This window comes from Gracilinanus agilis, chromosome 2 (assembly GCF_016433145.1).
Source record: "Gracilinanus agilis isolate LMUSP501 chromosome 2, AgileGrace, whole genome shotgun sequence".
NCBI classification, from domain to species: domain Eukaryota; kingdom Metazoa; phylum Chordata; class Mammalia; order Didelphimorphia; family Didelphidae; genus Gracilinanus; species Gracilinanus agilis.
The window spans coordinates 715,524,606-715,538,050 of NC_058131.1; the positions used below are offsets into that span (position 1 = coordinate 715,524,606).

General features: G+C 32.3%; 1 protein-coding gene across 1 annotated transcript in view; it reads left to right on the forward strand.

Moving 5' to 3' along the window:
• Window positions 1–13,445, forward strand: part of PCDH15 (protocadherin related 15) — a 660,961-nt gene that overhangs the window by 520,106 nt on the left and 127,410 nt on the right. Inside the window, exon 22 of the mRNA XM_044660331.1 lies at window positions 12,074–12,183. Within this exon, the coding sequence (XP_044516266.1) occupies window positions 12,074–12,183 (110 nt within the window). The remainder of the gene's footprint in view (window positions 1–12,073; window positions 12,184–13,445) is intronic.

The window sequence follows — 13,445 nt, forward strand, 5'->3', positions numbered from 1 at the left end:
AATGTCGTCATTGACAATAATGTAAACATATATGGATGTGATAGAGATGGTAACAGTGTTCAATATGGACATATAACTAGAGTGAGAGATATTATGTAAAGAATACTGAGACAGAATGACATAAAGATAACTAGAAATGTATACATACTGATGATTACAGATACATCTACATGCATACAATAATTTGGCCAATGGTTATTCTTCAGCAGATCTTATAGAGTCATTAGTGGTAGAGTTCATATTCATGTGATGATAAAATATTCCCTAACATAGCAATATGTTAGAATAAATTTGTCCTTTTCTATAGGAGTTTGATCAGAACAAATTGTACTCATTGAAGTAGGAAAAATACTCAAATTAAACATAAATTTTAAAATGACTACAAAAAACATACCAAGGGAAAATGGAAAGGAAAAAGAAAATATGTGAGATGAGACAGGCACTTACAGTTAACCTGATTCTTCTGCACCACATTTTCACTGAAATCTGGAACTTAGAACTGACAAAATCCTTACTGGTTGAGAATAAGGTAATGAAAGGAAGAAAAGTAAGAATTAATTATATACTCATGTTTCCTGCTACATAATTAGAAAACAAAATATTTCTTTGTGAACAATGAAAGATTCTTTTTTTGTTACCTGATATTCGTTATTTTCAAGTTTCACTTGATTCTAGACAGAAGAAAATTGCATTTTATTATGGTAGGTTTTATTTCCAGTCATAAGACATGAACAAGAACAATTATGACAAAGGTTAATAAGGAAATGTTTTGGCCAGACCAAAATGTGTTTTAAGCATTCAGTAACAAATAGAATTCTAAATGTTTTTAATGGTATACCCAGGATTTAAATTGCTTCTTAAATTATGCCATTTTCTTGCTCTTGTATTAATTATGTACACCCTCATATGGAAGATGATGCAGCAGAAGCACAAATAGTTTTGCGGTGTTTTCATTTGAATATATGAAATAAACGATGTCATTTCCCAGAGTTAATGGTGCATTAATTGCAGACATCATTTTTCTTTAGTGCATTCTCAGGAAGAGAGAGTATGTAGATCCAAGAAGAGGCTAATAACAGAAAGCCCAGAATGTTAAACTTTTTATCATAATCACTAACTGGACCAACAGACTCTATTCTGTCTACCCCCATTATGTGCTCTGACATCAAGTCACACATGCTACAATATATTGATTCTTTCTGGTTCCTTTCTGGTTTTCTAACTGATTGAACAGATATAGATCCATTAGTTGAAAAGTGGAAATTTCCATGTATAAAATGCAATTTTCATATTTTAAAGAAATTTGGGGGGGAATAATCTACCCAAAAACTATCTCTGTAGAGTCCCTGAGGATGTTTTTGCATGTTATATTTAAAAGTCTATTCAAGGGCAGCTGGGTAGCTCAGTGGAGTGAGAGTCAGGTCTAGAGACAGGAGGTCCTAGGTTCAAACCCGGCCTCAGCTACTTCCCAGCTGTGTGACCCTGGACAAGTCACTTGACCCCCATTGCCCACCCTTACCAATCTTCCACCAATGAGACAATACACCGAAGTACAAGGGTTTAAAAAAAAAGTCTATTCAATTTGGAAATAGGTCTGGATCAATGACACATGTTAAAACAAGTGGAAATACACATCAGCCATGGTGGTGGTGGGGAGCTCGGGGAGTGAAGGGGAAAGTAAGAGCATGAATTATGTAACCATGTTAACTTTTCTAAAAAATAATATTAATATATTTTTTTTTAAAAGTCTATTCAACAGGGTTTCATTATTAGCCTTGGAAAGTACAAGGGTCATATTGCCATCTCTCTTCTATCTCCAGTTTGAAGTAAAACTTGTATTAATATGTCAATGATTCATGAATTCATCAAGAGGTCATTTCTAGCTCCAAACATATTTTATTATGATCCACCTATAGAATTAAAAAATTGTCTGAGACTCAGACAAATTAAATATCTTTCTCATGATCCTCCAGTTAGAAGGTGAAAAAAGATTTGAGGACAGGGTTTACTGAGCAAATACAGTTCTCTATTGACTGTGAAATGGTGCTGCTTTGATATATTCTAGAGTTTTATATACATATATATATATATTTTTTTTTAATTTTGCCAACACCTAATATAGCGCTTGACAAATAGTAGGCACTTAATAAATGCTTGGTAAATGGAACTGTATCGCATTTCTTTATTCCCCCAAATATGTGATCTTATCAATAATAGTCTTCCACAATGCAGATCATAGCCCATTAATGCTGGGGCACACATACTGTATTATGTAATGTACATATCCATGTCTTACCCAAAAATCATCAGTACAGATCCACTCCATATATTTTGTCCTTCCTTATGATCTTTTAATATCACATAATATAGGCTAGCTATCATCCATCTCTCACTCTTGTAATATAATTGGGACATAATCTTTGCCCCAGTAATTCCTTTTTATTTGTTAAAATAATATGTGACAGCCTCTTCAATTGATTATGCATTGTTCCAGGGTGCCTTGGGAGGTTCCTCAACTTCAAATGCTTCACTCATCAGTTTGGTCAAGTATCAGGCATTGTTTCCTTTTGTTTACTAGATATTTTGCCTTATCATCCTAGTCATCATTCATATCATTCACAAGCAGTTCATAATTGCTTAATGATTGACATAGGAATAGTTTTTGTAAAAAGATTCCACCTTTTATGTTAAAGATTACTTAGCCATATTCACTCATTCATGTACTGGCAAATACTCAATAAAATTGAAACTCCAATATAACTAAGTTTAGACAAATGGAAATAAAAAGCTTTATCATTTAAATAACCAATATCTGAAGTGAAGTTTTACTCTAGAAAGGTTAATTGGACAAACCAAGGAACGTGTCTCAAAATACCTTTGCCAAAACCAAAGAAATGAAACTAAATGCAGTTTGAAACTTTCTTTTGTTCACAGTGCTGTATTTGGTGTGATGAAATGTAAAAGAAAAAAATGGAGTCCCTAACCAAGATATTTATGCTATATTAGAAGAGTCAAAATGGCACTTTTTTTACTCAACCTAAAATGTCTAAGGACTATTTTAATTTGGGTACATTGTAGTCAATAGACTGGAACAGAAAAATTTCTTAAGTTTTGCACCTAAAGGTAATCATACAACAGATTCAACTCACTTCATCAATATTTTATCAAGCCTTAACTCTGTGCTCTGCTCTGTGGATTCAATGAAACAAATTAAAATATTCTGTCTTTGAGGAGTTTTCATTCTACTGAGTGGATACCAGTTATACATAAATAAACCAGAGCAGTTTGTGGAGAAAGGATGCAAGGAAGATCAGTAATGGCTCCATATATAAGAGAAGGTATATGGGCTGAGTAATGGAAGAAATAAGAGATCCTCAAGTTATTAAGGAGATGAGGGAGAGCATTCCTGCTAAAGAATATAAAAACAAGGTGAAGGCATGGATAATGTCATCATTAGTTTGGGGAATAATTGAAAGTCAGTATAGCTATTATGTATTCTGTATTAAGGGAAGTAATATAACATTACATATACAAGTATAATCTACTAAGATTATTTAATATAAGTATATAATAAAATAAATATTGAAGTATAGGTTGTAGGGAATGTTAAATTTTGGTTGGAAAGTTTACATTTTGTTCTAATGGTACTAAGAAAACACTGAAGAGTTTTGAGTAGAAAATTGTCATGGTCAGAGCTATGACTTGGGAGGATTAATTTTAAAGGTGTATTAAGATTAAGTAACAATAACAACAATAAGAGTAATCATTGTAACACTTTTTCAAAATAAATGTTTATTTATTAACATTTTTAAAGAAAATTTTGAGCACCAAATTCTATCCCTCCATCTTGCCCACCTCTACCCACCTAGAAGGTGAACAATAAGATACTAATTATATGTACTGAAGTTATAGAAAATGTATTTCCATATTAATTATGTTGTCAAACATTTTTAAGGGTGTTTCAGGGGGGCAGCTGGGTAGCTCAGTGGATTGAGAGTCAGGCCTAGAGACAGGAGGTCCTAGGTTCAAATTTGGCCTCAGACACTTCCCAGCTGTATGACCCTGGGCAAGTCATTTGACCCCCATTGCCTACCCTTACCACTCTTCTGCCTTGGAGCCAATACACAGAAGTTAAGGGTCTAAATAAATAAATAAATAAACAAACAAACAAACAAACAAACAAATAAATAAGTAAATAAATAAATAAAGGATGTTTCCGTGTACACTCGAAATTCATCACATTTGTCTCTGGAAGCATTTTTCATCATGGGTATTTTGGAATTTAATTATGTCTTTGTGGCTAAGTCTTTCACAGAAGATTTTCATCGAAATGTTGCTGTTACTGAGTAAAACATTCTAGTTCTCATTTTATTTTGCATCAACCCATAAATCTTCCCAGTTTTTTCCCCTGAAACCATATTGCTCATCATTTCCCACATCACAATAGTATTGACCACAATCTCATACCACATCTTGTTCAGTCATTCCTAAATTGATTAGCACCACTTCCATTTCCAATTCTTTGACACCACAAAAAGAGCTAATGATATTTTTTTACAAAGTATTCTTTTTCCCCTTATTTTACTGAGTTAAGGAACATGCCAGTTTTGTAGTGCTTTGGATGTAATTTCATAGAGGTTCCAGAATGATTGGACCAATTCACAGTTCCACCAGTGGTTTATTAGTGTAGCTATTTTTCCCCCCATCACCACTTCAGAATTTTTTATTTTTCATTTATGTCATATTAGTCAATCTGATAGATATGAGGTGCTAATTGGGTTGTTTAGATGTGTAATTCTATAATAAAATTTGTTTAGAAAATTTTTCATGTAAATTGATCGTTTGGTTTCTTCCAAAAACTGTTCATATCCTTTAACTATTTATGAATCAGGTAGTGTTCTTATTTTTACAAATTTCCCCTTAGTTCTCTGTACTACACACTGTAAATACTTTTGCAAGAAGCCTTTGCAACACACATATATACAGAATATATATGTGTGTGTGTTTGTGTGTGTGTATATATGTGTGTGTGTGTGTGTGTGTGTGCATGCTAATCTGAGGAATGATTCATTTTTCAGAGAAATTTGTTGTAAAATTTTCCGTGCTTTCCTTCTTTTGTTCTAATTTAGGCTACATTGGTTTGTTTGGATAAAAACTTTTAAATTTCATGTAATCAATACCCATTATACTTCTCTTGATCTCATCTATCTCTTTTTTTTTACCATAAATTATTCCTTTATCCCTAGATCTAACAAATACATTTATTCATGATCTTCCAATTTACTTATGATAGTACCCTTTATATCTTGTAAATTTTTAGTTTATTTTGTTATATGATGTGAATATTGGTATACACTTAGTGTCTGTCAAACTTTTCTTTTTCTCATTTACCCAGCAATTTTTGTTTTGTTTAATGTTAAGTTCTTGCCCACAAACCTAGAATCTTTTGGATTTTCAAATATCGGATTGTTTTGGTGATTTACTATGCTTTATTGCATATCCAATCCATTCTACTTCCCCACTATATTACTTCTTAGGCAGTATCAGATTGTTTTGATGATTGACACTTTACAACACAGTTTGGGATCCAGTTGAACCAGGCCAACTTCCTTCACATTTTTATGATTAATTAGCATTTTTATTCTTCTAGGTGATTTTTGTTATTGTTTTTCCTAGATCTATTTAGTACTTTGATAAATATGGCTCTGAATAAAAAAAAAAGATAGAATAGCAATTTTTTTGTTATATCTGCCTGATGTATCCATTAGCAAATCATATTTTCCCAATTGTTTAGATCTGTCTTATTTCTGTTAAAAGTTTTATAATTTTGATCATTTTGTTCATAGATTTGTCTTGGTGGGTAGGCTTCTAAGTATTTTATATGTCTGTAGATATTTTAAATGGAATGACTTTCCACCTCTGCTATTTTGGAGTAGCATATAAAATGCCAGTTTTTGTTAGTTTATTTTATATGATGCAACTTGGCTAACGCGGTTAATTCTGTCAACTAGTTTTTTTTATTATTATTATTGATTCTCTAATGTTCTCACGATAGTATCATATTGTCTTCAAAAAGTGATAACATTGTTTCCTCTTTGCCTATTTTTATTATCTCAATTTTTTTTATGTCTTCTTATTATAGGTACATAATATTCGATAATAATGATGATAATAGAAGTCTTTTTTTCACCCTTGTTCTTACTGGAAATATTTTTTGTTTATCCTCTATAAATAATCCATGTTTTTGGTTTTAGATAGATGCTACTTATCATTTTAAGAAAAGTTCCCTTTATTATTATGTTTTCTAGTGCTTTCGAGAGGAATGAGTATATTTTCAAAAGTGTTTTATGCATTAAATAATCATGTGGTTTTTATAATTTTGTTATTAATATGGTATATGTTTATACTTTTCCTAAAATTAAAGCCCCAAATCCCTCACATAAATCCAAATGGACTATAGTGTGCAATCTTTGGGATCTATTGCTATAATCTCCTGGCTATTTGCATCAATGTTCAATAGGAAAATTGACCTTTATTTTTCCTCTCCCTTACTTAGGAATTAAAACCAGCATTGTGTCATGAAAATAATTTCATAGGACTTTCTTTATCTAGTTTTAAATAATATTTGGACTAATTGCTCCTTAAATGTTCATTTTTTCAATTTTGAATTTAATTTTAATTTTAAATTAATTTTAAATTTTATTTATTATGTATTTGATATAAATTATATATTTACTATAAATATATTTAATTTTAAATTTAAATTTAAATCTGTCTGGTCTTCTGGACTCTTTTATTAGGCAGCTAATTTATGGCTTGTTCTGTTACTTAAATATTGTAATTCCTCTTCTATTATTCTGGATAATTTACATGTATTGAACGTATTATACATTTATTTATATTATCTGTGTTTTATTGGCACATGATTGGAGAAAATTACCTGTAATAAATATATCAATTTCTTCTTTATTAGTGACACATTCAAACTTTTCACTCTTTATATTGATAATTTGGTTTTTTAATGCAATTAATCAAGATTTTATGTATCTATTGCTTTTTTTTAAATCAACTCAGTTAATTAGCTCATTTTTATATTTCTATTTTATTAATCTCTCCATTGATTTTTAAGATTTCTACTTTTCTGCTTAAATGGGGATTTTTAATTTGTTCTTTTTTCTACTTCTTTAGTGAATTATAATTAGTTTTATGCTTGATTCATTGACCTAGTCTTTCTTTTATTGACATATACACATTTAAAGTTACAAAATTTTCCTTAATTGATGCTTTGGTTGCATCTCACAAATTTTGTTATATTGTCTCATTGTTTTCATTTTTTCTTTAAAGAAATGATTATTTCTATGATTCATTATTTGACTCATTCATTCTTTTTGACTAGATTATTTGAGTTCTAATTATTTTTAATCTATGCTTAAATTTTCCATTATTGTATGTAACTTTATTGCATTATGTTATGATAAAGGTACATTTAACATTTCTGCTTTTCAGTATATGTTTGTAAGGATTTTCATCCCTACTACATATTCAATTTTTGTGAAGGTGTCATGTATATAGTTCAGAAAAATGATACACTCCTTTTAATTCCCATTTAGTTTTCCTAGTTATCAAATTATTTTTCCCTAAAATTCTATTCATCTCTTCTGTCTTATTTATGACTAGGAGTTCTAAGAGTGGAAAATTGACCACCCACATTGGTATACTTTTCCTCTCTATGATATTCTTGCAAATAATTTACCTTTTTCTATAATGTGTGTGTGTGTGTGTGTGTGTGTGTGTGTGTTTGTTTGTTTGTGTGCACACACTGAGTATTGATATTACTTGATTTTCTATGGTGCTTTTAGCTAGATGTAGTTTCCTTGCTTATCTCTTTTTGTCTCTTTTTATTTATTTATTTATTTTGTCTGGGATCATGATTGCTATACCTGCCTTTTGAGGAATGACAAATTCCTCAAATGATAAATTGAGGGAATTTATGGGATTAGGACATTAAATTGCAGTGAAAATTGAAGCAATTGAGTGAACCACACTAACTCTTTCTTGTGACTCAGTTTTTGAACTTAGTTTAGAACTTCTCTATCAATTATGAGTCTAGTTCAAATCCTTTCTGATGAGAAAAGTTTGTTCAATTGTAGGAATTGGAAGAAGACATTCATGTTTTGTTTAAACCCGGTCCTGTATGGTTAGGAAACTGGAACCCCTATACTTGCTCTTTAGAGACTTTTAACCAAGGATCTAGGTTATTTTGACCAGAAACTCAATCAAAATCTTAAGATTGATGCAAAGAGTTTTCTCATAATTGTACATCTTGAGCAACTCATATTTCTTATCTGAAAACTATTTCCCATACCTATCAATCAGCTATTGTTTCCATTAGGGGGCATTTCCTTTTTTTGAATTCAGGGGATTATACTTTTTTTACTCTTCCCCCTCCCAACTTGGAAAGTGCCTAATATTTCATCCAACTTGAAATCAGATTTTCTAATTTTGTATTGTTTCTTTTTAATCCTTTTACCTTATTTGAATAATTGCTTTTAATATAGAAAATTCTGCTTTCCCCTATATCTAGGGTCCAGTTTTAAAATGAGAAAAGGACTTGTTCCTGATTTGTTTGAAAGTTGTTCTGTATTTCTTTTTTCCATGTTTTATTTTTTATTTTCCAGGTTCTGTATAGATAAAATTTTTATAATAATTTTCCTACATTTTGCAATCCATATTCCCACTTTCTCTCTTACCACTTCTTCCTCAACAAGATGTCAGATAAAATGATATGAGTTATATATGGGCTAACATAATTTCATGTTCTCCATATTATGAAAGAAGATACACATTACTTATACTGGAGAAAAATCGATGGAGGAAATAAAGTCAAAAGTGGCATACTTTAATCTGAATTCAGACACCATCAGTTTCTTCTATGGCAGTGGACAGCCTGATTGTACTAGTTTTTAACTTTCCCCTTATTTGGCCAAAAGCTCTCTATCTGCAATTTCTGGACATCGCTGTTAGTTACAGGTGGGAAAGTTGAGATGACTTCTCTAAATCATGCTATCCATTGACTTCCTTTATCAGATACTCTTATGGTATTATTTGTTGATCCCATTGTTCTGGTCATCTATTTTCTAGAGATCTGTCATATTTTCATTGATTTTCCTAAGAATGTGGCATCTAAACCTAGAAAATAACAATAAGACTTTTCATTTATAAATCCTTTAAAATTTTCAAATTTCTTTTCATAAATTATTTGATTCTTGGTTTTGTTTTTTAATTAATTAATTCATTTACGTAGAATATTTTTCCATGGTTACATGATTCATGTTCTTCCCCCTCTTTCCTCCCCTCTCCCAGAGCTTATGAACAGTTCGATTAGGTTATACAGGTATCATTGTTCAAAATCTATTTCCTTATTATTAATATTTGCACTAGAATGAACTGTGCATTTTTTCCATCCTATTTTCTTCTTTTTATTTTTCTCTTTCTTTTTAGCCTGTCCTTCCTCAGAAATTGCTCCTGACAATTACTACTTTTCTTTTTCAGCCCTCCCTTTTATACTAATTTTCTCTTATATTCTTACTCTCATACTTCCTTTTTTTGGCGGGAGGGTAAGATAGAAATCTATGCTCAGTTGAAGTTTTATATATATGATACATATATATATATATGTGATACATAAATATTGGTTCAAATTGGTTCAAAGATGGATATATATGTATACATAATTCAAAGATGGATAATATATACATATATTATCTATCTTTGAACCCATTTATAAATATAATTATATTTAATAATATAATTATAAATATATTTAATAATATAATTATAAATATATTTAATAATATAATTATGAATATATTTATAACCAACATATAAATTGCTTCCAATATGGATATATATGTTTACATAATTCAAAGATGGATACATATATGTATATATATGTATTTACTTTTTACATAAGTTTACAATTTATGTATTTACTTAAACCCTTACCTTTCATCTTGGAATTAATACTGTGTATTGGTTCCAAGGTAGATGAGTGGTAAGGGCTAGGCAATGGAAATTAAGTGACTTGTCCAGGGTCACACAGCTAGGAAGTTTCTGAGGTCAAATTTGAACCCAGGACCCCACATCTCTGTTTTTTAAAACTTTTACCTTCTGTGTATTGGTTCTAAGGCAGAAGAGCAGTAAGGAATAGGAAATTGGAGTTAAGTGACTTTACCGCTATAAAAGTTTTTTTCTTGCAATATCTTTTATTGAGACAGCCACTCCCATTATTCTTCTCCCTTCCCCTTTCTACCAAAAGCACTTCCCAGTTCCTTCATCCTCTCTCTCTACTATTGCTAGTAGCTTCTTTCTGAAATGATCTACAATTGAATTTGTTCATATCATGATGATAAATAATTGTTTGATATTGTTTCTCCCATTTGAATATGAACATCTTGAAGTCAAGCATTGCTTTTATCTTTCACTGTAAACCCAGCACTAACCAGAGCACCCACCAGCTCATAATATACATTTAATATGTATTAGTTGACTTCATTTAAATGATTTTCCTAGAGTGCTATAGCTATCAAGTGTCTGGGGTAAAATATGAATCCATTCTTCTACCCTCAATTCTAGACTCTCTGGATTAAAGAGTAGAGACTAGGAGAAGAGAAAAAAGTGGGAGGTTATTACAATAGTCTTCATGAGAGATGAGAAACCCTTACATTGAGGCAAATACTCTGGTAGGGAAGAAAAAGAGACAACTATGACATTTGCTAACTGCTTTGGAAATAACAAAAGGAAAAGAAGATGCCTTCAAGGTTCTGAACATGGGTCTCTGGAAAGATGATGACATTCATAACAGAGACTGGAAAGTTGAGAATCAGCTGAGGTCTTGAGGAAGATATAATAAATTATATTGTATTCAAGCAGATGACAAGAAGGAGGTCATTTTGAGGGCTATCTAAAGCAGAGAATCATGGACTGAAAGAGAAACAAAAGGATCACCAACCAATAAGAAAGTCAGAGATATGCTCTCACAACCCATCCTAAAAAATGTAGTTAGAATTCTATACTCAACCCAAATTAAGAAAAAACCTATTCTCTGAATTTGAGAATAGAGGACAACAACTGAGAAAGGTAAACAAACATGAAAAGGATTAGGGTAAATCCCTGGGAAGAGAAATTAAGACTTCTGTTATTATTAAAAAATGAATTAATCAGGGGCAGCTGGGTAGCTCAGTAGATTGAAAGCCAGGTCTAGAGACGGGAGGTCCTAGGTTCAAATTTGGCCTCAGACACATCCCCACTGTGTGACCCTGGGCAAGTCCCTTGACCCCCATTGCCTACCCTTACCACTCTTCTGCCTTGGAGCCAAAACACAGTATTGACTCCAAGATGGAAGGTGAGGGTTTTAAAATATATATATTAAAAATGAATTAATCCCTTATAAGTATCAATAATGAAATTTTGGAAATTAGGTTTGGAATGTAGATAAATAAGAGAATGACACAGTCCAGAATGTAAGTAAAAGCTGATTTTCCATATGAAGCTAAATTCTCTCTTTATCATCTCTCCCTTCAGAAATGTCCTGAAATTAAAATGGTTGGGGGAAGACAGGTGATGGGAATTATGGAGGGATAAGGGAAAGAAAAGGGGAAAAGAAAACTCTTCCTTCACCTGATTAATACTCTCTGCATCATTCTGCTATGACAATATTTTGATGCCAGCAAAATGTCCAGGTAGTTTTCTATTGCTTTATTATTATTTTTTTAATCTGGAAAGTGCCTTCCATGCATTCTATTAACTCTCAATTATGTAATCCAGGAATGGTCCTCATGAGTTTTCTCTTTGCTGCCCTGGCTGAAGAGGCATTCCCTTTCAGCGAGATATTGCTGCATATACTTGTATTTCTGGGCCTGATATCTTAATATCTTATCTCCCTAAAGGCTTTAACAATCAACCTTCAGAAAGCCTGCTTTGCTGATACTATATACACTTAATCTTTAAATGCAAACCTGTATCACAGCAGATAGTAACATGAGGAATAAAACGATCTTGTGTAATTTTGCAGACCACCTCCAGTAAGTGAACTTGCACCCATTGGGACTCCAGTTGGCGTTATCAACGCAGCAGCCATCAATCAGAGTATCGTCTATTCTATTGTTTCTGGAAATGAAGACGGTAAGTCAATCTCAAGAGCCTGATGCTTATTAAATCTCGGCAAACTCTAATTTTAAGGGAATCTGGGAAATGTGAAGAAAAATATGGAATAAAATGGATTTTAAATGTCAAATTATACTGTAAAATGATCCAAATTATTTGTTTTTACCTTCATGCCTTTAGGCTGTGATATATTATAGCGAATTATAGGGTTACCAATTAATTCCAAAATATCCTTGTATATATTACAAATACACATAGATTTATTCATTCAAGTGCGTACATATGCAGACATAAGAAAGAAGGAATGCTAGAGTGAACAGTCAGCTCAGAATCAGTAAGACCTTTAAATCCTACGTCTGCCACATTGGAGGGACAGGTTTTGTAATAAGTCAGAGTCTCCAGACAATTCTCAAAAACAAGATGCTGATCTGGGTCAATTGAAGGAGATCCTATATTGTGATTTCCCTTCTGGGTAAAATCACAGGTCTGGACCAAAAAAACCCTGGCTCTATACCCCAAAAAGTATGTTTACATAATAAAAATAGTTGAAAGCTTTGCAAAATGCTTTGCATATTTTATTACATCCTCTGATCCTGAAAATAGTCCTGTAAAGTGGATATTATCATTATCTCCACTTTACGAGTAAGGAAACAGAGGCTACAGGTAGTGATGTGCCAAGGGCTCAGATAGATAGTAAAGGTCTGATACAGGATTCTATCTGAGGACTTCGTGACCCTCCGTCTGTCTTTACACACATACCTTGCCAGGTTCATCTCAGAAAGTAGCTTGGCAGTGACTCTAGACAATGTCATCTTTAGAATCAGAAAGACCTGGGTTTAAATCACACTGGACTTAAATAACACTTAGATCAGGGGTCAGCAACGTATGGCTCTCGAGCCATATCTGGCTCCACCTCCTGACTGACCAGTCCGGGCATAGCCCCAGGATGTGCCCCAGGGGGCCCTTCAGCCCCTGCCCCATATTTCAACGCCTTCCTCCTCCATTCTTCTCCTTCTACAGGCTTTTATGGCTCTCCCGGCCAAAAAGGTTGCCGACCATTGATAGATACTTACTAGCTTTCTCGTCCTAGGCAAGCCATTTAGCCACTTACAGCCTTCATGATTAGGATAATGATTGCCCTTCCCTCCTGGGATTGATGTGAAAATTAAATGTATTAACCCATGCAAAGTTCTTTGCAAACCTTCCAATGCTATGTAAATGGTTAGTATTATTGTATTGCTTCCTGTTATGAAACATTAGCTCCAACATATTTAGAATCA